This window comes from Dasypus novemcinctus, chromosome 5 (genome assembly GCF_030445035.2).
Source record: "Dasypus novemcinctus isolate mDasNov1 chromosome 5, mDasNov1.1.hap2, whole genome shotgun sequence".
NCBI lineage: Eukaryota > Metazoa > Chordata > Mammalia > Cingulata > Dasypodidae > Dasypus > Dasypus novemcinctus.
The window spans coordinates 98,137,069-98,164,844 of NC_080677.1; the positions used below are offsets into that span (position 1 = coordinate 98,137,069).

Sequence of the window (27,776 nt, forward strand, 5' to 3'; positions counted from 1 at the left end):
TTTCATTGGAAGCGGTACAGTATAGAAGAAACAAGTTTGGTGGGGACAGAGAAGGCCAGGGAAATAAGAGGTCCATTTGGCTAATTTAAGTTTTAATTGGATTTTAAATATCCAAGTGTAGGGATAATCTGACCAGACCAGTGCAGATGAGTCTTTCAGAAGAGACATCAGAGCTATCCATATAAAATAGGGAATCTGCAGCATATGGATTGTTTCTAAACTCTGGGATTGGATGAAATCAGTTAAGGAGAGTTTTATGTGGAGAAGATAAGAGCATAAGACTGAAAATACTCTAAAATTTAAAAATCAAATTAGGGCAAAGAAGACAGAAAAGATAGAGAAGAAGCAGCCAATGAAGTAGGAGGGCCACTAAGAGAATTTGCCAATACGGTACTGAAGTTACCAGCAGAAAGTGTTTCAAGGAGAGAGTGGCCAATCGGTCACATGCAAATGAAAGATTGAGTAAAATTATCATGGAGAAATGCCCATTGATTTCATAAGTGCAGGACAATGGGACCTGGACAAGTTTATTTTATATGTGATTTTTATCTGATGAAAGGAATGTGATGTACTATTTCTCTACTTAAATTTTATAACCAATCTAGTGTTTTAAAAAATTAAGTAGGGTGTGCTATTTAGACTATAAAATTCAGCATGGAAATAATGACTATTAAAATAAATATAAAGAGCTATGCCAGATCATATAAAGCACATATTAAAGTGCTATACTTTGCCATGTGGCTTAAAATATTTTCCAGTCAAAGGAATTTCTAAATTTTAAATCAATTTCTGCAAGGTTGAAAGGTAAATTTTATATTCAGTTATTCATAATGTCTGGCTTATTAAAATTTAAATATGTATATTGTAGCCAGGAAGTTAAATAGATATGTCCAAAAATTATTAGACTGAAAGCTAAAAAATTATTGGTAATAAGTAGAAATGTCCTTCTGTGATTTTTTTTTCCTTCTGTGATTTAAAATAATATATATTTTTCTCTCTATCTCAGGTATGGTGACATGGTACCAAAAACCATAGCTGGGAAGATTTTTGGTTCCATCTGTTCACTGAGTGGGGTCTTGGTTATTGCTCTACCTGTTCCAGTGATTGTGTCCAACTTCAGTCGGATCTACCACCAAAATCAACGAGCAGACAAACGGAGGGCCCAAAAGGTATGTATTCAGCTCAGTACAACCCCTTCCTGGCTATTCAGATTTTCTGATTTGGCTGGTAGTTACATCAGACAGAACAAGGTGGTTTATAGTATAGCAAAAAGAATCTTAAATTCTCACTGGCCTAAAACAATAAGGAATATTTCCTAATCATGCTGTAGGTCCATTAGTGTCCCACTGATAGGAGTACAACCTTCAAACCCACTTCTGTAATCATTCAAGCTTGTGGTAAAAGGACATTAAATTTTTTTGACCCAAGTCACTTTAATCCCTGTTGCATTAGCCAAAGAAGGTATATGGCCATGTCTAACTTCAAAGGGGGCAATCCTTCCGTGTAGCCAGAATCAGAAAGTGAAAAATATTTGGTGAATGGCACGAATAACAGCAGTAAAATCAAAGATAGATTCTTGGCAAGTTTTATTAGAATCATATTTCCAGATCTGATTTATTTTGCCTGTGACCATTCGGGGGCCAAGCTGTTTCCTGTCAATGAGAGCTGTTGGAGGGCACCAAAATGTACCTCGGATATTTTACATAGAGGATATAGGAAGCAGGAGAAGTCAGATTATTGGTACCTGAATTTTATTCCTGGTCTAGCAATTTACTGTTTCTTTTAACATTAGCTAGTTAATTAACCCCTCCGAGAGTAAGCACAGTACACAGACATCTGTAAAAATGAGGGAAAGGATACCTATCTCACTGTAAGATTAAGAGAATGCAAATATATACACATCTATATAAATTCCTCAAAACAGTGCCTGATGAATAGTATTAACAATATTCAACACTTACTCATGGCTTAGTATATGCCAGACATTGGTCTAAAGTTTTTCATAAACAACCCATATACTCTTCCCAGCAACTGAAGGAGCTAGTTACCATTATTATTCTGATTTTTTGAATGTAAATCCTACGGTACCCAGAAATATGAGCGATTATAAGACCACTTAGTCACCAAGTGGGAAAATCCAAGCCAATCTGTCTCCTAGGTTCACACCTTTACGTGCTATGACAGGCTGCCTCTCAGAAATACATACTGTTAGCATGCTTTCCTTCCCCATTCTTTGTCAAAATGGTCACTTTGAGAGTCAGGGCATTTGTTCCTTGTGACTAATTTTGGAAATCCTTATTGTAGCTTTAAGTTTATGAAGCAATATTCCCAGTAGTCTTCATGGTCCCTCTATCTTTAAAGATGTTTTTTTTTAATTAGAGAAGTTGCTGGTTTACAGAAAAGTCATGAAGAAAATGCAGAGTTCTCATGTACCCTCCATACATGCAAATTTTCCTCATATTAACACTTTGCATTAATATGATACCTTTGTTACAATTGATAAAATAATATAATTATACTATTAGTTGTAGTCCATAGTTTATACTATTTATTGTAGTCCATAGTTATTTATTAACCCTAAATAAACTATGTATTATACAGCACTATGTATTATACTATGTAATAAACAAAACATTGTATTATACAGCACAATGTTTTGGTTCCTTTTATTCTTATTCTAGTAACATACATACACTCTAAAATTTCCTCTTTCAACCACATTCAAATGTATATTTCAGTGACTGTGCTACCATCACCACCATCCATCACCAGAACTTTTCCATTACCCCAAATGGGAACTCTGTCTCAATTAAGCATTTAACACTGCATTCCCTACCTCCACCTCAGACGTTGGCAACCTGTATTTTAGTTTTTGATTCTATGAATTTGCTTATTATAATTAATGCCTATTAATGAGATCATACAAAATTTGTTCTTTTGCGCCTGGCTTATTTCACTCAACATGATGTCTTTAAGGTTCATCCATGTCATTGCATGTATCAAAGCTTCATTCCTTATTATATGTGAATAATATTCCATTGCATGTATATACCACATTTTGTTTTTCCATTCAGTTGTTGATGGATTCTTGAAGTGCTTCCATCTTTTGGCAACTGTGAATAATGCCTTTATGAATTCTGGTGTGCAGATATCTTTTTGAATTTCTACTTAAAATGATTTGTGTATCCTAGAAGTAGGATTGCTGGGTCACATGTAATTCTGTACTTAACTTTGTGAGAAACTGCCAAACTCTTTTCCACAGCAGTTGCACCATTATAAATTCCCATTAAAAATGAATGGATGCTCCTATTTCTCCACATCATGTCAAATAGTTGTAATTTTCTGTTCATTGAATAGTAGCCATTCTTGACTGTGTGAAGCGGTATCTTATTGTGGTTTTGATTTGCCTTCCCTAATGGTTAAAGATGTGGACACTTTTTCCTGTGCTTTTAGGTCATTTATATATCTTCTTTGGAGAAATGTCTGCTCAAGTCTTTTGTCAATTTTTCAGTTGGGTTGCTTGTCTTTTTTTTTTTTTTTTTTTTTTGAGTTGGAGGATTTCTTTATATATTCTGAATATTACATCCCCATCAGATAAAACAGTCTCCAAATATTTTCTACCTTCTGTATGCTGTGTTTTTACTTTCCTGATGAAGTCCTTGGATGCACAAAAGTTTTTAATTTTGATGAAGCTCCACTTATCTGTTTTTCCCTTTGTTGCTTGTACTTTTGGTGGAAAGTCTAAGAAACCATTGCCTAACACAATATCCTGAAGACACTTCCCTGTGTATTCTTCTAGGAGTTTTATAATTTGGTACCTATATTTAGAACTCTATACAATTTTAGGTTAATTTTTGTATATAGTGTAAAGTAGAGATCCACCTTCATTGTTTTGCATATGGATATCCAGGTTTCATAGCAGCTTTGTTGAAGAGACTATTCTTTACCCATTGTGTGCACAGGTACACTTGATAAAAAGCAAGTGTGAAGGTTTATTTTTGAACTATCAGTTTCATTCTGTTGGTCTATATTTCCATCCTTGTACCAATACCATGCTCTTTTGGTTACTGCCACTTTATAATAAGTATGAAAGCTGAGGAAAATGAGTTTTTAACTTTGTTCTCTTTCAAGATAGTATTGGTTTACAGGGCCCCTTCTCATTCCAAATAAATTTAATAACTGGTTTTTTCATTTCTGCACAGAAGATCATGGGAATTTTGTTTGGGATTTGTTTAATCTGTAATCACTTCGGGTAAAAATAACTTCTTAGCAATACTTAGTCTTACAATCCATGAACATGAATGACCTTCTGTTTACTTAGGCCTTCTTTGATTTCTTTTATCAATGTTTTCTAATTTCCTGCATATAAGCCCTTTAAGTGACTGGTTAAATTTATCCTTAGACATTTGATTTTTATAGTTGCTTTTATAAGTAGATTTTGTTTCTTGAATTTCTCTTCAGATTGTTCATTAGTAGTGTGTGGAAATACTACTGATTTTTGCCTATGGATCTTGTATACCATTTGTTTGCTGAAATTGTTTATTACTTCTATAAGCTTTATCATGAATTTATTAGGATTTTCTATATATAGGAACATGTCATCTGCAAAGAAAGAAAGTTTTACTTTTTCCTTCTAATTTGGATGTCTTGTATTTCTTTTTTACTTAATTGCTCTCATTAGAACTTCCAAAACAATACTGTATAACAGTGGTGACAGTGGACATCCTTGCCTTATTCCTAATTTTGGAAAGAAAGATTTAAGTCTTTTGCCATTGAGTCTGATGTTAGCTGGGGGCTTTTCTTATATCCCCTTTGTCATGTTGAAGAAGTTTCCTTCTATCCCTTATATTCTAAGTGTTTTATCAAGGAGTGCTGGATTTTGTCAAATGTCTATTTCTGTATCAGTTGAGATGATCATGTGGCTTTTCCTTTCATTCTATTAAAGGGCTATATTATATTAATTGATTTTCTTATGTTAAACACCCTTGCATACCTGGGATAAACCTCATTGATCATGGCATATAATTCTTTTAATATCTTGTTGGTTTTTGGTTTGCTAGTGTGTTGTTGAGCATTTTTGCATTTATATTTGTAAGAGATAATTGTAATTTTTTTTCTTGTGCTCTCATTATTTGACTTTGGTAGGAGGGTGATATTGGCCTCACAGAATGAGCTAGGAAGTGTTCCCTTCTCTTCTATTATTCAGAAGAGTTTGAAAATGATTGGTGCTAATTTTTCTTTGAATGTTTGATTAAACTCATAGCGAAGCCATCTGGTAATGAGTTTCTCTTTTTAGGGAGGTTTTTTATTATTGATTCAACATCTCTGTTTGTTATTGGTCTGTTGAGATTTTCTATTTCATCTTGAGTTAACAACAGTGGTTTGTATGTTTCTAGGAATTTATCCATTTCATCTAGGCTATCTAATTTGTTGGCCTACTTTTGTTCATAGTCTCCTTCTATAATCTGTTTTATTTCTGTATAATTAGTAATAATGCTCTCTGTTTCATTTCTGATTTTAGTTATTTGCATCTTCTTTCTTTTTTTCTTTGTAAGTCTAGGTAAACGTTTATTGATATTATTCATCTTATCAAAGAACCACCTTTTAGTTTCATTGTTTCTATTTCTTTTTTTTATTTTTATTCTCTATCGCATTTATCTCCAATCTAATCTTCATTATTTCCTTCCTTCTGCTCACTTTGCATTTAGTTTTCTCTTATTTCTATAGATCCTTCTGTTCTGAGGTTTGGTCTCTGGTTTCAGATCTTTTTTTAATGTCAGCATTTAGAGCTGACTATTTCCCATTAAGTAGTGTCTTTGCTGCATCCAAAAAGTTTTCATATGTTATATTTTCACTTTCATTCCCCTCATGATATTTCCTAATTTGCCTTGTGAATTCCTCTTTAATCCATTGGTTGATTATTGCTGAGTTAATTTCCACATATTTTAGAATTTTCCAGTTTTCCCTCTAATATTGATTTCTAGCTTCATTCCATTGTGGTTGGAGAAGATATATTTATGGTCTCAGTATTTCTGAAATTTTTGAGACTTGTTTTGTGACCTAAAATATGGTATCCAAGTGAACTAGAAAAGAATGTATATTCTGCTTCTGTTGGGTGAAGTGTTCTATATATGTCTTCTAGGTCTAGTTAGTTTACAGTATTATTCAAGTCATCTATTTCCTTATTCATCTTCTGTCTAGATGTTTTATCCACTATTGAAAGTGGTATATTGCTGTCTCCTGCTCTTATTGTAGAAGCATCTATTTCTCTCTTCAAATCTGTCAATACTTACTTCATTTATGTTGGTTCTCTGCTATTAGATGAATATATATTTATGACAGTGTGTCATCTTGGTGAATTGAACCATTTAACAGTATATAGTGACTTTATTTATCCCTGTAACAGATTTTAACTTAAAGTATATTTTATCTAATAATACTGTATCTACTCCCACTCTCTTCTAGTTACTATTTGCATGATATACTTTCTACCACCTTTCACTTTCAACCTGTTTCTTTGAATTTAAGGTGAGTCTCTTGTAAATAGCTTATAGTTGGGGCCTACATTTTTATCCATTCTGCCAATTGCTGCCAATTGACTGGAGAGTTTAATCCATTTACAATTAAAGTAACTACTGATAATGTAGGACTCTCGTCTGCCACTTTCCTACTTAGTCTTTGTAAGTTTTATACATTTTTTTGTTCCATTCCTCAGTTGTTATATTTATGCCTACTTGCATATTTATTTGATTTTTGTATTGCACCATTTTGAGTCCCTTTCCTTTTCTTGCTGTATATAATTTTCTTATATTTTTCATGGTTACCATGGGCTAAAATTTAACATTCTAAATCTAAAACAATCATGTTTGATTTTATACCAACATAACCAGTAATATCGTATGTGTATGCATATATTTTTCAAATTATATCTGTATACAATGTATGTCCATAATTACAGACTGATCATTACTTTTTATGCATTTGTATTTTAGAACTGGTAAGAAGCAAGAAATATAATTACACACCACATAATACAATACCATAGTACCAGCATTTATAATGACCCTTTACTGGAGACCTTTTTACTTTTATGCTGCTTCAACCCACTGTCTAATGCCCTTTCCTTTCTACTTTTTATCATTGCTTGTAGAGCAGGTCTAGAAGTAATAAACACTCTCAGCTTGTTTTTTCTGGTATGTCTTAATCACTCACTCATTTTTGAAAGGATGTTTCTCCAGATATAAAATTGTTGGTTGGTAATTGTTTTTCTTCAGAACTTTAAATATTTTATCCCCTTGCCTTCTTGTCTCCATGGATGGTTTCTAATGCAAAATCAGCATTTAATCTTAGTAGGAGTCCCTTGTATATAATTCATTTCTTTTCTCTTGCAGTTTTCAGAACTGACTTCTTGTTCTTGGCATTGAGCAGTTTGGTTACTATGTGTCTGGGAATGGAGTTTGGGGTTCATTGGGTTTCTTCAATGTGCATGTTCATGTCTTTTGCTAAATTTAGGAAGTTTTATGCCATTATTTTTTTGAATATGCCTTCTTCTCCTTTCTCTCTTTCTTTTCTGAAACATACTGTGTGTATTTGTACACTTGATAATGTCCCTTAGGTTTCTTAGGTTCTGTGCATTTTTTTCATTCATTTTTTTGCTTTCTGCTCCTCAACCTGAATCATTTCAATTGTCTTGTCTTCAAGATCAATGATTCTTTCAGCTACCAACTACAATCTGCTATTGAAACTATCTAGGGAGTTTTCCTTTTCAATTACTGTGGTCTTCACCTCTTGTATTTCTGTTTGGTCCTTCTTTGAAAAAAAATCTATCGTTTTGAAAATCTCAAATTTTTGATTCACTGTTTTCCGGATGTCCTTTAATTCTTTCTCTGTGTTTTCCTTTATCTCCTTGAGCAAACTGGGAATCATTTTTCAAAATCATTGGCCAATATTTCTAAAGTCTGGTCTTCTTCATTGATGGTTTCTGGATTTTTCTCTTCATTTAGATGAGCCATCATTTCCTGTTTCTTTTTTGTCTTGTAATTTTTCTTGCATACTGTACATTTTAATATTTTAAAGTGTTAACTCAGATTTAGTCCCTGAGCTGTATATTCCTTAAGTTTGTAGCCAGATAGTCATATGACAGAAATGCAAAGTACACGTTTTAGTCTTTGCAAATTGGTTCTGCATCAGCTGATGCTTTCCTTCAGAGTTTGGCCTTCTTATCAAAAATTTAGCCCAAGGCGAAAGTGAAGAACAGAATCTTCTCTGTCTTTTCTGAGCCTGCATCTTGTCCGGGGCCTGTGCTGCTTGTAGCCTTAGGAATTCACCCATTTACAGGAATTCCAATGCTCCTTCTACCCACTATGAAATAGACTTTCTCCCTCCCCACACTGAATTTCTTAAAAGCAAGTAGAACTTTGCCCCAGGTCACTTCGAAAGCTTGATTGCTTTAGTCAGCAAACTGCTTTTTCCTTGCAGGGCAAGTTCTGAGAGAGTAAGCCAAAAAAAACTTTCCAGGTTCTTTCTTTCTGCCTATCACTTGATAGATGGACACTCGAGTACACACTTATGAGTGACTCTGCTCCCTCTGGAACAGGGCTGCAGACCCATAGTGGGAGTGTAGGCTGACCTCATACCTTGTTGAGAAGGGACTGCAGGAAGGGTCAGTAAGAGCACTACAAGCTTCTCCTACCATTCTTAAAGCTGCATTTTCTTGATAAAGCACTCACCCAATTACTGGACCCCTTTAACTTTTTCCAGAAGTTTTGAGGAAGATTGCTCTGCCAGTTTTTGCTGGATGTTCAAAAATTCTAGGAGCCATAACAACTTACACCACCCTCTTGTTCCACCAGAAGCCTAAACTTTTAAAAATATTCCCAAACCATTCATATGCATGACTGATAACAGATGTTCCACTAGGTAATATGGTATAACAATAAACTATCATGTGATATTTGGATACAGTTCGTAATTTGTTTTGTAGGTAGTTCCAGTACAGGATATTAATATGTTTTTGACCAATGGCAGCCCCTTTAGTAAAGTATAAAATCTCAAAAAGTAATTCTTTAATTCTTTAGAAATTTCATAGTTTTTTCAGGTATGTGAACACTGATTTTTTACAGTTCATATTATATTGTAATATTGTTTATTTTCCAGAGAATTCATTCATCTTGGCTGTCAGAGCTTTGTAGTTGTTTGCTTTACAGAACCTCCACCTTTAGAAGGATACCTAGTCTTTAATTATTGTAGAGAATAGTCATAATAATCTGGTTAGTGTGAATAAATACAACTGTTGATCCAATATACAAGGGCTAGAATGATGCACACTCTGGGCAGTTACAGTCTCAAGCAGGGCACAGAACTGGGCAGAGAGAGCTAGAAGGATTTCAGCCACAACTGGTCCCTCGGCCTCAACCTTTATGTACCACAACAGTGGCCTGTGCACAAGCTACAGTCCTTCTATTGGACACATATATATATTGTTTAAAATTACAGAAATCCTACAGAATGCTTAGCTCCTACTCGCCATCCATGTCTATTCGAGAATTTCTTGGCTGCCTATTTGAAAATTTAATTCAGTAAACTTACACCAAAAATATCTGTAATTTTATTTGAAACTTTATCATTTACATCAAACAAATCACTACAGACAATCTTAGGATGTTTTAGAAGCCTTTTTACCTAAATAAATTTAGAATTCAAAACTGAATAGATGAGATGGTGTAAAGTACACTAAATTGCAAAATATATTTTGGACCGCTTTATGTCTTTAAAATATATGTTATTTTCCAGGTTTCTGCCATAATGTAAAAATTTTGCACATCATGACCACTAGAAAAGTGTGTTTAATAAAGCCAAATGTAATAACCTATTGTAATATGCACAGTAAATAGTCTGTGACCAAGAAATTGAATATAATCATCTATGAAAAAACAGTAGAGATGAAACTAAATAAGTTACCAAAGTTCATATCCTATTTTCCTTCCTAGGAGATTTTTTAAAAAAAACAGAATCAACCTTAATTAGGCTAAGATTGTTTAGATGTATCTGGGCCTGGGAGATTTAACAAATATCAAAGTTGTACAAAAATAACAGCTAATTCAGCCAAGTAAGTAGTCCATTCAGTAGAAACATCAGTCAAACCGACTATTTAGTAATATTACAAAATAGCTTTTTAAACTAGATTTTTTAAACCATTGCCAACTCCAGGCTCGAGCAAAAGCATAACATATACACAATATGCATTTGAAAACATTCCCATTATCACTCTCAAGGATACTTTCCTTCTTCTAGTCTCTCCCCCACTAGCAATTGTTCTCCCTGCTTTCCCTCCCTAGCTTATTAGCCCATTTATCTTAATCCTTGATAAAGTCTTAAGCACTGAGGTATAGGTGAATATAGGGTTAAACTGACACTTCTACCCCAACCCCTCATTGGTCATTAAATTTATTTATTCACTCAGTCATGTAACAATGATTAATTGAGTAGAAGGCACTTATCAAAATAAACTTGAAGTAGTGCATCAAAAGGTGACCATGAGGTGCAGAGATGCCCAGAGATGTACTTACCAAATGCAATGGATGTGTCATGATGAAGGGAGTGAGTGTTGCTGGGGGGGGAGTGGTGGGGGGGGTGGGGGTGGGGTTGAATGGGACCTCATATATTTTGAATGTAATATTTTTACAAAATGAATAAAATTAAAAAAAAAAAAAGGTGGCAGGGTGATATTTTTGAAGCAGGGAACCTGTGAGTATACCACCTAATTGCCCGTGTACTCACAAAGCTACCCTATGAGTAATTAGCATGTGGTAGTAGTAGTAGCAGTAGTAGTAATTATGATTTAACAAGACAAATAGCAACAACAACCACCCACTCTTGAATTTGTAGTATGTCCCAGATGCTTTATATACGTTCTTATCTTCACAATCAACTTGTAAGTCAGGAAAACCCTGGCATTACTAGATGCCTCAGAAATTTCTTATATATAATTCTAAATACAGTGAGACATTTAGAATCAGTAAGCCAATGCAAAGTGAATAAATCGTTTACTTTTTTACATGAGGATTGCTGAATTGAAACAGAAAGTCTGTCATTTTTCACGCACTGCTATGATGGCTTCCTAACTTGATTCACCTGAATTAGCTGGAGAATTTATTAAAGCTACAATTTCTTCCCAGAGATTCTGATTCAGTAGTTTTGTATCCGAACCTAAGAATGTGCATTTCTATCAAGTTCCTAAGTGATGCTGATTCTACTGTTCTGGTAATCACATTTTGAGAATCATTGCCTACTACCTTTAACAATGTCCAATACAATAACATTCAAGAATAATGAGAAGACAAAAAGTAATTCCTTGCTAGATCTTGACTATGATGTCTATCAGATTACTCACCATTTTAAAAATTTCCAGTCCCTACCCCAAACCACAGTGAATAACTTAGTTTTTTACTTGTTAGTGTTTTAAATAAACCTATATTATCAACATATATAGGAATTGGGAGATTATGTACTTCTCCAAATCTATGCTATGTTCAGCCTTTTAAAACTACTTACCTCTGCTCTTAAGTCTCCACTCCATCCCCACCCCACCTAATGTAGCCAGCTGGCAAACCCCTACTCGGTGTTGAAGAATAAGCTCAAATATTACTCCTTCTGTGACAATTTTTTGGAATAGTATAGACAATATTAGTTGCTCCTTATTCTCTTCTCCCACAATATTATGCAAAACTTATTAGCACATATTATACTATATTATCTCTGTCCTTCACTGTACTAAGTTCAGTGCCTAGCATAAAATAGAGACTTGGGATTTGTATAATGAGTGAAAGAAGGAGAGCAGGATTGACAAAGTCTTACTGATGGTAGCAGTGCCCTGCATTTCTGGATTATGGTGGACATTAGCAGAACAGGAGAAAACACAATATTGGGAAGCATGCATTTGTCTCTGATACCCTAATACATCCTCTTTCAGTTCTCACCTCCTCTCCACTTAGAGTCCTCCTGCCCTCTCATTGCTTGCTCCCTTCTACTGCCTCAGTTCCCAGCAGAATTAACCAAGCCCTGGAGCTGAGAGTCTTGCACTACCTCCCACTGACTTGATTTATCTGTTTATTACATTGTCTGGGAACTTGTCTCATTTCTCAGGGAGCTATTTTCCTTAGCAAATGGAAAAACTCCATAAACTTAAATTTTAAAGCTGATAAACCTTAAAGGAAAGAAACAACAAAAGAGGGAAATTTCCAGAATAATTCTCAGGGGATATGGGGACTGATATTTACAAAGGAGTGGGCTTTCTCTATCTGGCTTAAGGCTTCCCAAGAATCTTTCCTTTTCAAAGTATTAAAAATATTTTGGGATTTGGTAATAAAATGGCCCAATAACCTTTAATAACCTCCTTTAATCTTCATTGAGAAGATGAATACCCACTGAAATAAATTACTATCTCACTAGTATTTGGTTAAAGATCATTCTCTCTCAAAGACTATATTGTAAAGTTTATATAATGCAGTTTGGTGTCATTAAATTAAATATACCTTGCTAAAATTTATTGCATTCCACTGCATACCAGCCCTGAATGCTTCAAAATAGAATAGTTCCCTGTCAAATCCATTTGAGAAAAAGTATTTACTCTATCCCTTTATCTTCCTAGTAAACTTCTGCATGTGAAATGTTTTGAGGAATTTAGCAGCAAAGAAAACTGTTTAACTTTTCAACTTTTCTTAAACTTATCTTGACCATGGAATCAGTTACTCAGTTACTCTTTATTTGAATTGGTTGGTTTGAGTTTCACCCATAAAACTCACTAGCCCCATAGAAACAACTTTGAGAAACATTGCTAAATTTAGAGAATCAGTAACACTGAATTTATGAAAAATTGAGTTGCAAAGGAAGAATGCACTTAAGAAACAAATGATTTAACCCCAAATACCATCAATATTTCTCATGACAGAGAATCTGAAAATACAGTTGATCCTCAATATTCATGTATTCTGTATTTGTGAATTCACCTACTCACTAAAATTAATTTGTAACCCCAAAACCAATGCTTGTGGTACTTTCGCAGTCATTCACGGATACTCACAGACCCACATACACAAAAAACGGAGTCACCCCAGCCAAGGATGAACGAGGGAAATCCCAGCCTCATTTCAGCTACATACTATAAACAAGTGACCTTTTCACATTATGTTTAATACCATGTCTTTCATATTTTTGTGTTTTTTATTGGTGATTTTGCTGTTTAAAATGAACCCCAAGAATAGTGTTGAAGTGCTGCCAGGTGTTCCTTAGTGCAAGGAGGTCTTGATGTGCCTAACGGAGAAAAGATACATTAGATAAGCTTTGTTCAGAAATGAGTTATCAGTGCTATTGGTCATGAATTCAATGTTAATCCATGTTATGTAATGAGTTCCAATTTCCTGCCCCCCACTGCAATTTATGATTAAATTTGTTTAAATATATGTTCAGAGGCTTTGCTTAAATATAGCTCTAAAATATTTTGAAGACAGAAATACTGTTTGTAGATGGGGTTAAATGGGGGCAGTCTTTAAAAGGCTGGCAAACCAAAGAACTTGCTAGAGAATCATTACATGGAAATCATTGCATGGAAAAGAGATAAGGTGTCCTTAAACAGAAATATACATAAAACAAGGTTATATATCGGTTGAGGAGATGCTGTGACCAGAGGATTGCAGGAACCTCATCCTCTGTTTCCCCGATGGGCGATGTTTCTGTACTCACTATAGGGTTCACAGCTGCTTTAGAGAACACAACCATGAATGGGAATCAACCATAACTGCAAAGCTATGCTTTTGGTCTTATATTGACAGTATAAACCTTATAATTAATTAAATCTTCGGAAGCCTCCCTTCGTTGGTAAAGTATTTACTAAAACCTAATCCTAATTTCCTTAATATGTGCAGATACTTTGCTATGCCAAGAAGTTACATTTTCCAGTAAGGGCAGGGGCCCTAGTAAGGAGTCCGTTTCCTTTTGCTAGTGGATGGTTGGCTTTTAACCTCCCAATTACACAGTTGGAGTTGCCGAGCTTGTCACACTGAGTGGTTCAAAAGTAAACTGATTTTCTAAAATATCTTTGTAAAATAATTTTCCTCGATTACCTGCTGAAACCAAAAATGTAATCACAGATCATAAAACCATTCAACAGACATTTGGAGTGGTGCTCCACAGGTCCAATTAAACCAATTAACTCACAAAGTATTATAGTAAAGTGAAAGAAAAGTCATGATTGAAATCAAGATGGAAGGTTTTTTCCTAGCACAGTACATGACTGAGCAAAATGACTATTCTGTCTCTAAAACAACTACTTCTCTTTTCCTAAGCTTAGAACTACTTCTTTGGTAGTGATTGCCACAATATCTAGGCTTTAATTATGAGAAATATATATGTAATTTTGCATTACTGTACCATATTTTTGGCTAATATATATGCCTTGTTAAAGAAAGAAAATAATGTTTCCCAACCCTGATGCTAAATACTTGGAGAATGACATAGCTGAGACTAGGAATTATGATAAAAGTAACATAATTACATGCAGTCACTGCAACAAAAAAAAAAAAAGAAAAAAGAAAGAAGGAAATTTAAAGAAAGAAACAAAAAGGAAGAATAAAACAAAACCTAAAAAAGGCAATGAATGTTCCAGGAGACCAAAGAAACTTCAGAACTAAAATTCCAACCAAAAAAAAACCCTTTCTAGAAAGAAATGTGTATGTAAATTGCTTATTTCTGGAATTATTAGGTCAATTCTAAGTCATTTCCAAATGTGCTTGTCACTTCCCATTGTTTTACTGAGTCTGGCCTAACTCCAAGTTCTGCAACACATAGTCTTTAACACTAAAAATGTTCTGCCTTCCAACTTCATTCTCTAGTATTCTTTCAGGATTTTGAATAAACTAAATATTATACTGCCCCCAGAGTGAACATGGCTACTTTTCCCATCATTTATGAATGTAATCTTTGGACAAAGTATGCTTTTAAATCAGAATCAGCAAACAGGAAGAATAAATTTAGGGAGGAAGGGGGAAGAGGTGGAGTTGAGACCAGATGAGATCTTGATGCTATTTTGAGAGCTTTAAACATCTCAGTGCTACTCATAAATGCCATAGGTGGAAGGGCATCTTGGTGTAACAACTTGGAGGGAAATCTGGTAAAAACATATCAAAATAGGAAAACACATGTGTGCTCTTGGTCCTGGAGTAATTCTACTTCCAAAATTTTGTCTTGCAGATAAACTAGCCATGATGTCCAAAGCAGGCAGGGTCGCTTGTTGTAGCAAAGATGCTAAAAATACTTTTTATTTGGTAGTTGGCTGACTAAGTACATGACGCTTCATCCATATAATGCTATATTATGAATCCATATACAAATGAGGTGTATCTATACATGGTGATAGGGAAGGAGATCTGATACATATCAAATGAATGGAATTAAGTGCAGAAGAATATGAAGAGATCTCTTCCAACTAAGTAAAAATATGTGTGTATATATACATGAATAGATATTTATATTTACTTTTATATACCTAGAGAATTTCTGGCAGGATTCCTTGGAAATACTACCAGTAGTTTGCTCCAAGGGATAGGAAGGGGTTCTCCAGTGTCTAGAGATGTTTACATGCATCGCATGCCTTTTTATACTTTTAAAATGTTAGTCAAATGCATGTATTCATTTTCCAGTTTTAATGTGTAGTTAATTTGTTAAAAATATTATTTGAGAAGAATATTCCAGGGCTAGAGATGGGAGATGATATTTATCTGGGTTGGTTAGAAAGGAAGAGAGAAAGAGGCTTTGTAGGGTACACATTTACAAGAAAGCTCTTATCCAAATCATGCCAGTTACTTCTATACATACACTTACTAGAGACATCTCATACAAACAAAATGGTTGCCAAAATAATGTTTTCCAGGAAACTGAAGACCAGACTCATTCCATGACAGGCCAAGGCAGATACACAAGAGCAGTTATAAAGTGGAATGGAATAGCAGAAGTCTGGCTAAAGTCCCAATTTGCTCAGAAATGTAACTTTAGCAATCTCACTGCAACTGAACAGTTGAAGCTCCCAGTCTAAACTCTCTAAATTGAAGGGCATTCTCTATATATAAAAATGTAAAAATGTAAAATTTAAATAATAATGATGATGCTTTAGATCTCTCTGAATAGGCTCACAATGTTCTTATTTCAACAAATTCAAGAATGAAATCAAAATCAGATGAGCACGCTGTCATGTGAGCCTGTTTAATAGCCAAAGTGGATAAATTTAGGGATTTTCTGTAGTGAGCCTATAATGTTCAGTGTGGAATCTATACTGGCTAAGTAAGTAGGAAAATTGTAAAAATAAAATTTTACATCAAGAAGGTGCAGATATAGCTGAATAATTTATTTTAAAAAAAAGAAAGAAAATAAGTTGGTTCCACGAAATTAGTCACTAATTTTAAACAGAGCATAAATTTAAATGAAAGGGAGGATTTGGCAGCCAGTTTGCTGGGCTACTGGTCTTCGTTTAATTAGAGTATTCAGACTGTAATAAGTGAAAAAATACGTAGTCATAATGATCTTTTTCTTTTAACACAGTCGACAAAAACAATAATGAAATAACTTCATCTTCTCGCATAGATTTAATTACAATTTTTTTAGAAGGTATCAGGGATTGAATCCAGGACCTCGTACATGCAAAGCAGGTGCTCAACCACTGAGCTACACCTGCTCCTCTCATTATAATTCTTAAATAGATAATTCAACTAGCTCCAAGGTAACCACATGGTTTTACTGATAAATGTTAACAAAGAGAGGTGCTCAAAATGGGGGAAATGTCATTTCAATAGTTTTTTGTGAAAAGCTAACATACTTTTAAAAATAGGTACAATGGCATTTGTATTTACACAAGAGTGCATTAGCTGGGTTAAAAAAGCAATACCTAAGTATTAATAAGACATTTCTTTTTCTTCTCTTATAGAAAGCTAGACTCGCTAGGATCCGGGCAGCCAAAAGTGGAAGTGCAAATGCTTACATGCAGAGCAAACGGAATGGTTTACTCAGTAATCAGCTGCAGGTACAGTCAAAGCACTTCACTTTTTAAATGTTCAATTTATTGATGTAATATTGATTTAGTTCTACTCTGCTATCTATCTTTATTGTGCATAATTATGAAAATGGCTGCTGACACAGCAAAATGTCATTTTTTAAATAATTTCATCCTATATATTCCAGTTGGCTCTAGCAGGTTAGAAACTGGGCAATAAAATATTGACAGTAAATCATGATTCCCAGTCATGATAGGGCAATATTTCTTCATTGCTTCATGTTAACATGGAAAAGGTCAACACATTCTCAACCATGCAAATACCTAACTCTTTTTTTTTATATTTCAAAAATATTTACGCTCCTTAAAGTTCTTTTGCAGGATGAGCGGGAGGGAGCTGGGTGAGGGACAGTGGCATGAGTGGAGCCGCGATGTCTTGTTTTTACTTCTTAAAGGAGAGGGAACATCACTCAGTGTTAAATGTACCACAGGATGAAATAAAATTTGAGAAACTACTTTTACGTCAAAACTTTTCTTTAATATTTAGGATTTCAAACATTACCTGCAAAATAGCTCTTAAGCAGGCAAGCATGATACTAATTTTAGACCTATCTAAGTATTATGTTAAGTGTTATTGTCCAGAGATAATGGCTCCCAGGTTTCAAAAAGTGTTGAATAGGTAAATGATTCAAATATTCAATTCAGGGAGGCATGTATAAAAGGCCAGATCACTAATTTGGTCAAATTGTAAATACTAATCATCAAACTTAAATGTAACTGCACATTTGTCTCTTTTTGGGTAAAAGAAAACACTGCCATTTAATCTCAGAAAATAAGCCAGATCTCTCTAAGAAAATGTGTACCTAGATTTCTTATTGTTTGCAAATGAAATAGAAAGCACCTCTGTCTTCTGTGTGTTGGCAGTCCTCAGAGGACGAGCAGGCCTTTGTTAGCAAATCTGGCTCCAGCTTTGAAACTCAGCACCACCACCTGCTTCACTGCCTGGAAAAAACCACGGTAAGGAAACTGCATGTCTGCCGGCCTCTGTAGTATGACAGTAATCCAATTTGCTTTTATGAATTCTTAATGCTTCCAAGTGTGATTTCACTTTTGTCACTGAAAAAAAAAACAGTATTTGAAATTACTTTGAAAGACTACAGTGACATTTCAAATCGGACAGATTTTTAGATATTTATTTACGTTGTTATTATCCTGAGTGGTTTTTGTAACTCTATTGTACCATATCAGTCAAATGCAACGGAAAGTTGGTCTTCCAACAGTTGACTGCAAGTACTATAAAATATCATTTCACCTCTGATTCTTAAAATTCTGATTAAACAGGGGAAAAAAGTAGTTTAAGTGTTCCTGACATCTTGATAAAGGGAATAGCAGTAACGATAATTTTAAAAAAACTAAAAAAATAATAGAATATAAGCATTTCTTATCTGCTCTCCTAACAATGATGATACATTTTACCACTGTTATGTCCCTCAGGACTGAGGGACCGAGGACTGAGTTTGCATTTCTCCATCTATAAACTCTCAGTTGGCCCTTCGTGTGGATAAAGGCACCCATTACTCAGCTAGCTGATCGATACGGTTCACCATTCCAACTACAGAGCAGAACAAAGACTTAAAGCATATTCAAATCAGATGAACTCACCCACTCATGAAAGATGCATATTTGCATTCTCAGTTCCACTATACTGTCCATCAAGTTATTCATTTACCTATATAGTCACCCAACAAATATGTATTACTTGTCTACTATGTGCCAGACAGTGAGCCAGACCTGGGATACACCATGAGGTCAGGGGTGGCCCTTTCCCCCATCAAGCCTCCAAGTATGGGACACAGCTTTGATGTTACTGGAGAAGGGCAGTGAGCAGTGGAAGCAGCGCTGGGGCCACAGTGGGGTGGGGCAAAGGTGGTAGAGACATGAGAATATAAGATCAGGCAAGACTTCCTGGGGAACTTGATTTGAGATCTAAAGGATAATAGGAATTTGCTAGGCAGAGAAATGGAGGAGCTGAGGTGATGAAGCACCTGAGGAAGCAAGAACTTAGCCTAAGAGGAAGTGAAAAAACTGGCCAGAAGGAGAGCATGTCAAGAAGCAAGGCACAAAAAAAGGCAGAGAGAAATGCAATGGCCAGATAACACCGGGCCTCTGAGGCCATGTGAGGAATGCTGGTCTTTATCTCATGATAAATAGAAAATTACTTAAGGGTTTTAAACAGGGTAGTTATGTGTTTATGTTTGCATTTTTATATAAAGGTATGTATTATTTTATATTTATTATTATTTTATATGTCTATAAAATGACAGTAAGTTTTTGAAAAGTAAATATGTTAATAGAATGATAGAATGTTTTTATCCCTATTTTTCCTTATTTTCCCTTTTTCACAATTGTACCATGTAGGGTTTTTTCCTCCAAACACATACTCTTTCTCCCCCCTATTTACCATTTAGGACTTTTTTAATTAGAAATTTAACAAAAATATTTTATTGCTTAATGAAGCTACCTATAAAAATATTATGGTAACCTACAACAGAATGACTTATTAACTTGCAATTCCTGATGAATGATATTAGATTCTCAAACATTATAACTTGTAATATTATGTTGTGTGTGTATTTTAAGAGAAGAAAATAGGTTATGAATTCTTTCTGTACTATATTCCTTCTCTAAAATTTAATATTTAACATGAATTTCTCTTATCTGATTATTCATTGTGTGCAGAGCCTTCCATTATAGGACGATCCCTTCTCATGCAAAGGAAAAATATTAAATCAAGTCATTCTCTAGTAGTTAAGAACGAAAGTATTTTCTGTCATGTTTCTTAGGTAAAATTCTTGCAAAACATTTTAAGATGTATTTCTTTATAAATATACTGAAAGTAAAATTTACACTGCTATATGTAATAAAATATAGTATATGAAATGATGATCACCACTGTTTGCTTCTGGCTTGGAATTCAGGGATATTGGGTGGAAAAACTGAATACAGGCAGAGATCATGAGTACAGTTACCGATGTATGAAAAAGAAAAGAAATGAGGCTACAAAATTTGAGTGCTAACCCCTTCCAAGTCAAAGATAAAGTACTACATTTTGCAGATAAATGTATTTTACTTACTTACCTAATAAATCATATTTTTCTATACGCTGGGGATTTAAGGAAGAACTGAAGAAATGAAAGCATCTTAGATATCTCATTTTCTAATCAAAATGCATTCAAATCCACATGAAAATAGTTGCTAATATGCAACAGACAATCCAATTTGGAACTTTTTTTTCCAGGAGGTCCCAGGGATTAAACCCAGGACCTTGTACATGGGAAACAGATGCTCAACCACTGAGTTACTTCTGCTCTTCCAGCAAACACTGTTTATTTGTTTATTTATTTATTTTGAGGTACCAGGGCCAGTGATTAAACCTGGGACCTCATTTGTGGGAAGCCGTCACTCAACCACTGAGCCACATCAGCTCCCTTGAATTTTTTTTCATTTCTTTGCTTGTTTGTTTTCAGGAGGCACTGGGAACCAAACCCAGGACCTCCCATGTGGGAAGCAGGTACTTGACCATGTGAGCCACATGCATTCCCTAGGACATTTGTTTTTAAAAGTTGTTGTATTTGTTTGTTTTTTTTTCCCTTTAGTTTATAACTTATAGATTTTATGTTTAGGTTAATAAATGATATTTCAAGATAAAGTTGATCTATAAATGGGCGCTAAATCAGTCTGTGCATGTTACCCTTGAGGTCTAACTGGAGAGATTTCATTTTCACACAAATGCCAAAAAAGAAGCATCTTTGATCTTCCAATCTTTATGAAAGTGGTGTTAGCTACCCATTGGATAGAGTCTAACTGCATGTGGACACTGTTGAATTTTAAATGTAAAAGTATGCATTTCTTTTTTTAATTACAAATCCTGTTTCTGTGCTTTCTTCATCTGTTCTTACAAACATGGAATAGAATCACGAGTTTGTGGATGAGCAAGTATTTGAAGAAAGCTGCATGGAAGTTGCAACTGTCAATCGTCCTTCAAGTCACAGTCCCTCACTCTCTTCACAACAAGGACTCACCAGCACTTGCTGTTCACGAAGACACAAAAAAACGTTCCGCATCCCAAATGCCAACGTATCAGGGAGCCACCGAGGCAGTGTACAAGAACTCAGTACAATTCAGATCAGGTGTGTGGAGAGAACACCACTGTCTAACAGGTACCTGTTGAAATTAATCTGTGTTGTGTACACACTCCTGTGCTGGCTCATGGGCACACCTCCTCCAACTGTCAGGCTACTATCTCTGTGGCATCTAAATCCTGGCTTCAGGGTTTAGAATGAGACAAAACTAAAACTGTAACAAGTAGGAAAACAAATCTATGGGCACATTCATTAAGGGTCAAATGTAGCAGTAGTCTCTCTGTATTAAAAAAAATAGAAAGGAGAGAAATGGTGAGGCATGCACTACTGTGTTTCTACCTTTTCAACTACACAGCATTTGCTTACTCAAGCAAGGACCGAATACTCAAAGAGCCTCCTATTTAAAATCAACTAGCCTAAACGGATAATCAACACTACTAAAAGACAAATTTGGCATTGATATGATTGAAAATGATTCAACAGCACTGCAAATATATCAGCACATTCAATGACAGTGAAAATTAAAACTATGCCTTCACAAATCTCTTGAATCAATGTACAATTTTGTTCATGAAGGTATTCTTGGTCACATCAAACACAAAATCCATCTACTATAAAAAATAGATAAGTGAAATGCTAAAACGGTTCGTCTCTGGGTAATTGATGAACAACATAAGTGAAGATTTTGTATTTATATTTTCCCTTTGCTCTTCTTTATTATTTGTTTCTTTAACCACAAACATATACAAGTCATTAAAAAGATCAGCTTCTGCCAAAATGATTCTACTTTTTTCTTCAAATGAAATAGTGTATATTTTTAGATTAACAATCCATGAATGCAGTCCTACTCCTTTGTTGACATTCAGCAATCTTTGCTGAAAACCTGGATATGATTCAGAATTCAGGCTCTGCTGATTTACATAGAGATGATGTCTCTGGGACCAGAATATTAAAATTTGGAGCTGTGGAAGATTTCTGTCTCTAAAATATTCTGTCTCTGAGTTATTTTACATCCATTAAAAACAAAGTGAAAACAGAGAACTGTTTAGAAAGGCAATCTTAGGACATAAACATTTTAATTAACTTTTCTATGAAAATTAAAATAATTAGTCAAGCTCCTGCTTATACCTTCCTTGCCCCTTCCTTGTTTTCTCCCCCTTCCCATATAAACTATAAAACTTGTGCCAAAATACCTATTGAAAAATGTGAAGTATTAAATAGTAATAGCTAACCATTTTTGCTTCTCAATAAGTGGCTGTCACTAATTTGAGAGTTCTAAGGTCATCATATATACTATCAAGTTGGAGTCATAGAAGAGACATGATAATAAAAAGATTCTGTGGTCAAAGGAATTGAGTAATCTCCATGTTATGTCTGTTTCGTAATGCTTTCTCAAACCTCTCAGAGGCCCTATCTTAAAGAAAACCCTCTTGCTTTACTCAATTCAGGCTTTCCAAAACTTACATGATCCCTCTATTTGCAGTTTTGTATAATACACTGTGCTTGAAGAGCACTGATTGAACAAATCAGTCTGGCTTTTAGACATCTGTTTGATGTTAATGACCCAACTGAGGTTTACCTTTTTTAATTCATTGTCATTGTTCTTAGACTTTTAAAATATTACATATAAACATGAAAACATGTATATATGAGTTGCATGAAACAAAAAACCGCTTGTTTTTTCTTAAATTCATTTTTTTCTCTTCAGCCGATCCAGCTTAAATGCCAAAATGGAAGAGTGTGTTAAACTAAACTGTGAACAACCTTATGTGACTACAGCAATAATCAGCATCCCAACACCTCCAGTAACCACACCAGAAGGAGATGACAGGCCAGAATCCCCTGAGTACTCAGGAGGAAATATTGTTAGAGTGTCGGCTTTGTAAGACAATTGGAATACAGTCTAAGAGAATTTGAGCCCTGCCTGTGAAAAGAATCCTAATGAGGAAGAAAGAAGAAAAAATAAAACTTTTGCACACTAAAATGGCAACGCAAGAAGGTTGGTAGTGAAACAAAAGCATAGCTTCCAAATTGCAGATGTGACTAAGACCACCAAATGGCATTTCTAGACAGGGTTTGACTTGCTAAACAGCAGAATATCTGTGGCCCTTTGACTTTGTGAATGAGCACAATGAAATGCCATCTATTGATGCTTCTTATAATCAGAACTCTTTTTTAAATAAAATAAATAAATCTTTGAACACAATGTTCCAGTTGATTGCAAAAGAAAAAAATATGGAAAACATTTTGATAATTTTTTCCTGTTAAAACCATGACCAATGGCTATGATGAAGATTATTACATATATATATGTATAAAAACTCATACAACACATTTGTATTGACTGAAGGAAATACCATCATAATGCATGCTAGAATTCTTTGGAGCAGTGATCTCAGTTCCTTATGTTGTCTTCAAAATAGGCATGATAAACTATAATTGTAGAAAGAGGGAATTTCTGTGCACTTACAACAAGCTGAATGTTCATGTTCCATGGTGGGCTGTGCAAATAAACTCCTTTTAGAACTGCAGTATTTCTTATGGGGATGCTCATTAGTGAAGCTAAAGTGTTCAGGTAGTTCAGTATTAATTATTGTTTCACCTTGCACCTAGGTACTGTTACAACTGCAATAATTCATTGTATACCTGTTGTATCAGGAATCAGGATTTTTTTGTTGTTGCTTTCCAAATCTTCATAGAAACAATAAGAGCCGCAGTCATAGAAATCTAGTGCGGCCAGATTTCAAGTACTTTTTAATCAAAAGCTGTTGTTCCATAAATGTTTTTCAGTAATATCTTTTGGTCCCCTGTATTCCTGTGACAATGCATTATCTGTTCCTGTATTTCTATAGCCCCTTTCTATTGGGTTTTTCCTCATCAAGTAGATTAACCTTCTATGTTCAAGTGACTTTCCTACTTTTGTATTTCGTACCAAATTATCTTGTGAGTAGATTACTGTCATCAATCCCCTTGTCAAAAATTAGAAAGAAAAAAAAAAAGGAGGTGACATCTATGAATTAACTCTGTTCTCTTTGCTGGTATGGGAAAGCCCAGATATTGGACATATCACTAGATGTTTCATTAAACAAGTTGGCTGGAACTAACATCACAGGATCAATAATCCCAGAATTTTACTTGATGTATTATTTATTTTGATTTAGATGTTGAATACATTTTGAGAATAACTAATGTGAATTGAAACACAGAGATAAACTGGAGTGCTTTATGTAGCAATACCTGTTGAAAGCATGCTTTCTACACCATTCAGGAAGACAGCACAAATTTATCTCAGAAAGGTTCCTGTTTGTTGCAAGGAATAATTTTCTCCACTGAATAAGGAAGTCAGGATTTTAATGACACAAAGTGGATCTCTCTGTACCTTAAGTGAAAAGTCTGTATATCTTATACCTTTTTACCTTTAAAAATACATCAGCAGACATGTCTGCATGTGACAGTGTAAAAAAGTTATATGTCAAATGAAAAGTCTTGTTCATTCCAAGCCACCTTTGCAAGAAAGTTTAGCTTCCATACACAAAGGTTTAGTACTTATCCCTCTATTATAGAGATTTTAAAATGCTTATAATTTATCATGAAAAAAGAATTACTCAAACTGTTTTAAAGGAAAACCAGAAATATCTTTGCTTCCCATTTCTAGAATAGCTTCTAGAACCGTGCTGCACACACAGTAGATGCTCAATAAACATTTGCTGAGTGTAAGTAAGATTAACTTATCTATCCTTTGGGAAGAATGGGATTTATTCCTAGTATGTCTTTGCAAAAGTTACTAATCTTCCAGCAGCATAAATATTAACAATTATTAACACCTGCCTCATGTCACTTTATGCTTCTAGAGCAAATGTATAGTGAAATTTCTTTGATGGAATTTATCAAAATGCTTTTTAAAAAGTAGGTTAAGGAAACCACAATGCAGGAATACTTCCGTGTTTTGATTTACAATAAATTTTATTTTCATGTTTTTAATATTGAATAAAAGAAAATGGCAGTTAGATTATGAATTGACACTTCTGTCTCCTCTTTCAGCTTATCATTTATTGAAAAATATTAATTTCTTTAGAATTTTGAAAAAAGAAAAACATCTTTTTGGTGTTTTAGGTGACTTAAAGTATACTGTGTTGGTGGTGAATGAGTATTGATGACTCTGTCAAGTGCATCTGTATTGTAAGTGAAATGTAATTATTTCTGTGTATCATATGGAGTAACCAAGGTCATTGTTTTGATAATTTTGTTTGAAATTCATATATCTTATTTCAAAGGATAGCATAATATCTGCATTATGCTGGGGGAAAAAATAGACCTTTGGAGAATAATTAAATAAAACATGTGCATGCTTGAACAGGACAAATGGTTGTCTGTAAGTTGCCTTTTTTCTTAGACTTCTTTCCTTTCCAAAAATATAAGAACTTTAGCATCAAGAAAGCACCACAATCATCACACATAGTTTGGAGACCCTACGGCACATACAAACTCAGAGAACCTGAGTAACACTCAAAACTAATCTAAACTGGTAGAGACAGTAGCTTCCTTCTAACAATATGAATTTAGGCGGAGACTTTAACAGAAAAACTATTATGATTTAAAGATAAATGAGGCTACTCCTTTAAAGGGTAATTTTTGGAAATACTTGGCAACTAAAACTGCCTAGCTACAAACTAAATTTAATTAAAATTTAAATGGCTTGCCAGGTTTCACTGGTCTTTTTTTGTTAATTAGTACTGCTGAAATCAGTTTGTTTTAGTACATGTTAATTTCAGAGAGTGCTCTCTGTAGTGTGTAGCCCACAGTTTATTAGCGTGTATACTACGTACAACTTGCCTGATGCACAGTGTGGCCCAGAACAAAGTAACCACCAGTCCCTGAGCCCTGTACTTCCTGCTTTAAACCAAGAGAAGATCTGAAGTAGAAACTTTGGTAAAATTTGATTGGTGGCTAATGGGTATGGGGAATGGCAGGAAGAGACGAGATGTGGAGGCGTCCTAGGGACTTGGAGCTGCCCTGGATGGTGCTTCAGGGGCAATCACCGGACGTTGTAAATCCTCACAGGGCCCACTGGATGGAATGGGGGAGAGTATGGGCCATGATGTGGACCATTGACCATGAGGTGCAGAGGTGCCCAGAGACGTACTTACCAAATGCAATGGATGTGTCATGATGATGGGAATGAGTGTTGCGGAGGGGCAGTGGCGGGGTGAGGGTGGTGGGGTTGAAGGGGTCCTCATGTATTTTTTTTAATGTAATATTTTTACAAAATCAATTAAAAATTTTTAAAAAAAATAAAATAAAACTTACGTGAAGACAAAAAAAAATTTTTTGATTAAATTCTTAAACAAAGGCTCTTTTCTATTTAGGTAAACAGACAGGGTAACTTAGTTGTCCAGCTATATGTGTGCATGTGTATGTGTGTGTGTATATATTTACATATATATATGTATTCATTTTTAAATATGCACATACTAATGGTTTCTCCTCAATATCCTGTAGCGGACAAAAAGTTAGGAAATAAGAGATTATTCAAAGAAGGAAAAAGGCAGAGTGAGCCATTTAATACAGAGAGTGATCTTAACTAGTGATATATGATTCTCCCGGGTAGTCTCTATTTTTTTCCCTTGTTAATTATTTTCCTTCACAGTCTTTGATTTATTGAGGTGCCAATTCTGCATTAAAAAGGTTCAACATACCTACCTATTCTTTCAACTTAGTCACCATGTGGGCCTGAAAATAGCCTCCCAGGAACTATATCAACGTCTGCCAGCAGCATTGTTCAAAAGAAAAAAAACAAGGATTCTTCATGTCAAAGCGATGAATCTTTAGAGTTTCATAAGAAAGGCATGTCCTCTTCCCTAGAGCATTATTAAGGTATTTGTTCTTTTAACTCACAGGTATAAGAATTGTTATTGCTCTGCACTATTTAAACTTCCTCAGAATTTTATAGAAAACATGGCTATGGACACACCACAAAAATAGAGAGAGAGATTTTCCTAAATCAGAGTTTAAATTATATCTAACTCAGTTGGTTGTGCTTAGGAGAATAAAACATTTCCAAAAGACGTTATTTTTTTACTTGTAAGGAATTATTATTTTTGAACAGAAAGATTTCTTAAGACAATTATAAAATGTATATATTACAAAAAGTTTTTTGCTTAAAAATATATTAGATCCAAACTCTACCTTCTAATCCTTTGCTTTTTGCTGCTCCCCCTGGCTTTTTCCTCTTTTCTCTTCAAGCACTAATTGTTCTTTTAGCAGATTATTCCCCAGCTTTTCCTAATCACTTTTTCCTCTGGGTTTCTATGGAAATCTACTAAATAACTGTAATTCATTCTACACATAACTCAATTTATTGAGTACCTATTGTGGGGCAGACACTGTGATAGGCTCTAGAGAAGTAGAAGTTACGAATCCAAATCAAGTTCAACTCAAGGAGTGACATAGTTGGAAGTATCCTCTGCCTCACATTGATGTCTATGTTTTCACACTTCAGGTATTCTCCCTTTCACCATATTGATAGACATTTTTCTACTTTAAACCCCTGAAAACATTTCTTCTACAGAGATTACATTGAAATATTGTACTTCAAA

General features: G+C 34.6%; 1 protein-coding gene across 2 annotated transcripts in view; it reads left to right on the plus strand.

Moving 5' to 3' along the window:
- Positions 1-25,543, plus strand: part of KCND2 (potassium voltage-gated channel subfamily D member 2) — a 521,026-nt gene extending 495,483 nt beyond the window's left edge. The window contains exons 2-6 of one of the 2 annotated variants that reach the window (XM_004458459.5): positions 1,007-1,169; positions 16,973-17,068; positions 17,963-18,055; positions 21,011-21,258; positions 22,889-25,543. In XM_004458459.5, the coding sequence (XP_004458516.1) occupies positions 1,007-1,169; positions 16,973-17,068; positions 17,963-18,055; positions 21,011-21,258; positions 22,889-23,066 (778 nt within the window). In that variant the 3' untranslated portion in view covers positions 23,067-25,543. The remainder of the gene's footprint in view (positions 1-1,006; positions 1,170-16,972; positions 17,069-17,962; positions 18,056-21,010; positions 21,259-22,888) is intronic. The other variant, XM_012525139.4, reaches the window with a different exon arrangement.
- The last annotated feature ends 2,233 nt before the right edge of the window (positions 25,544-27,776 follow it).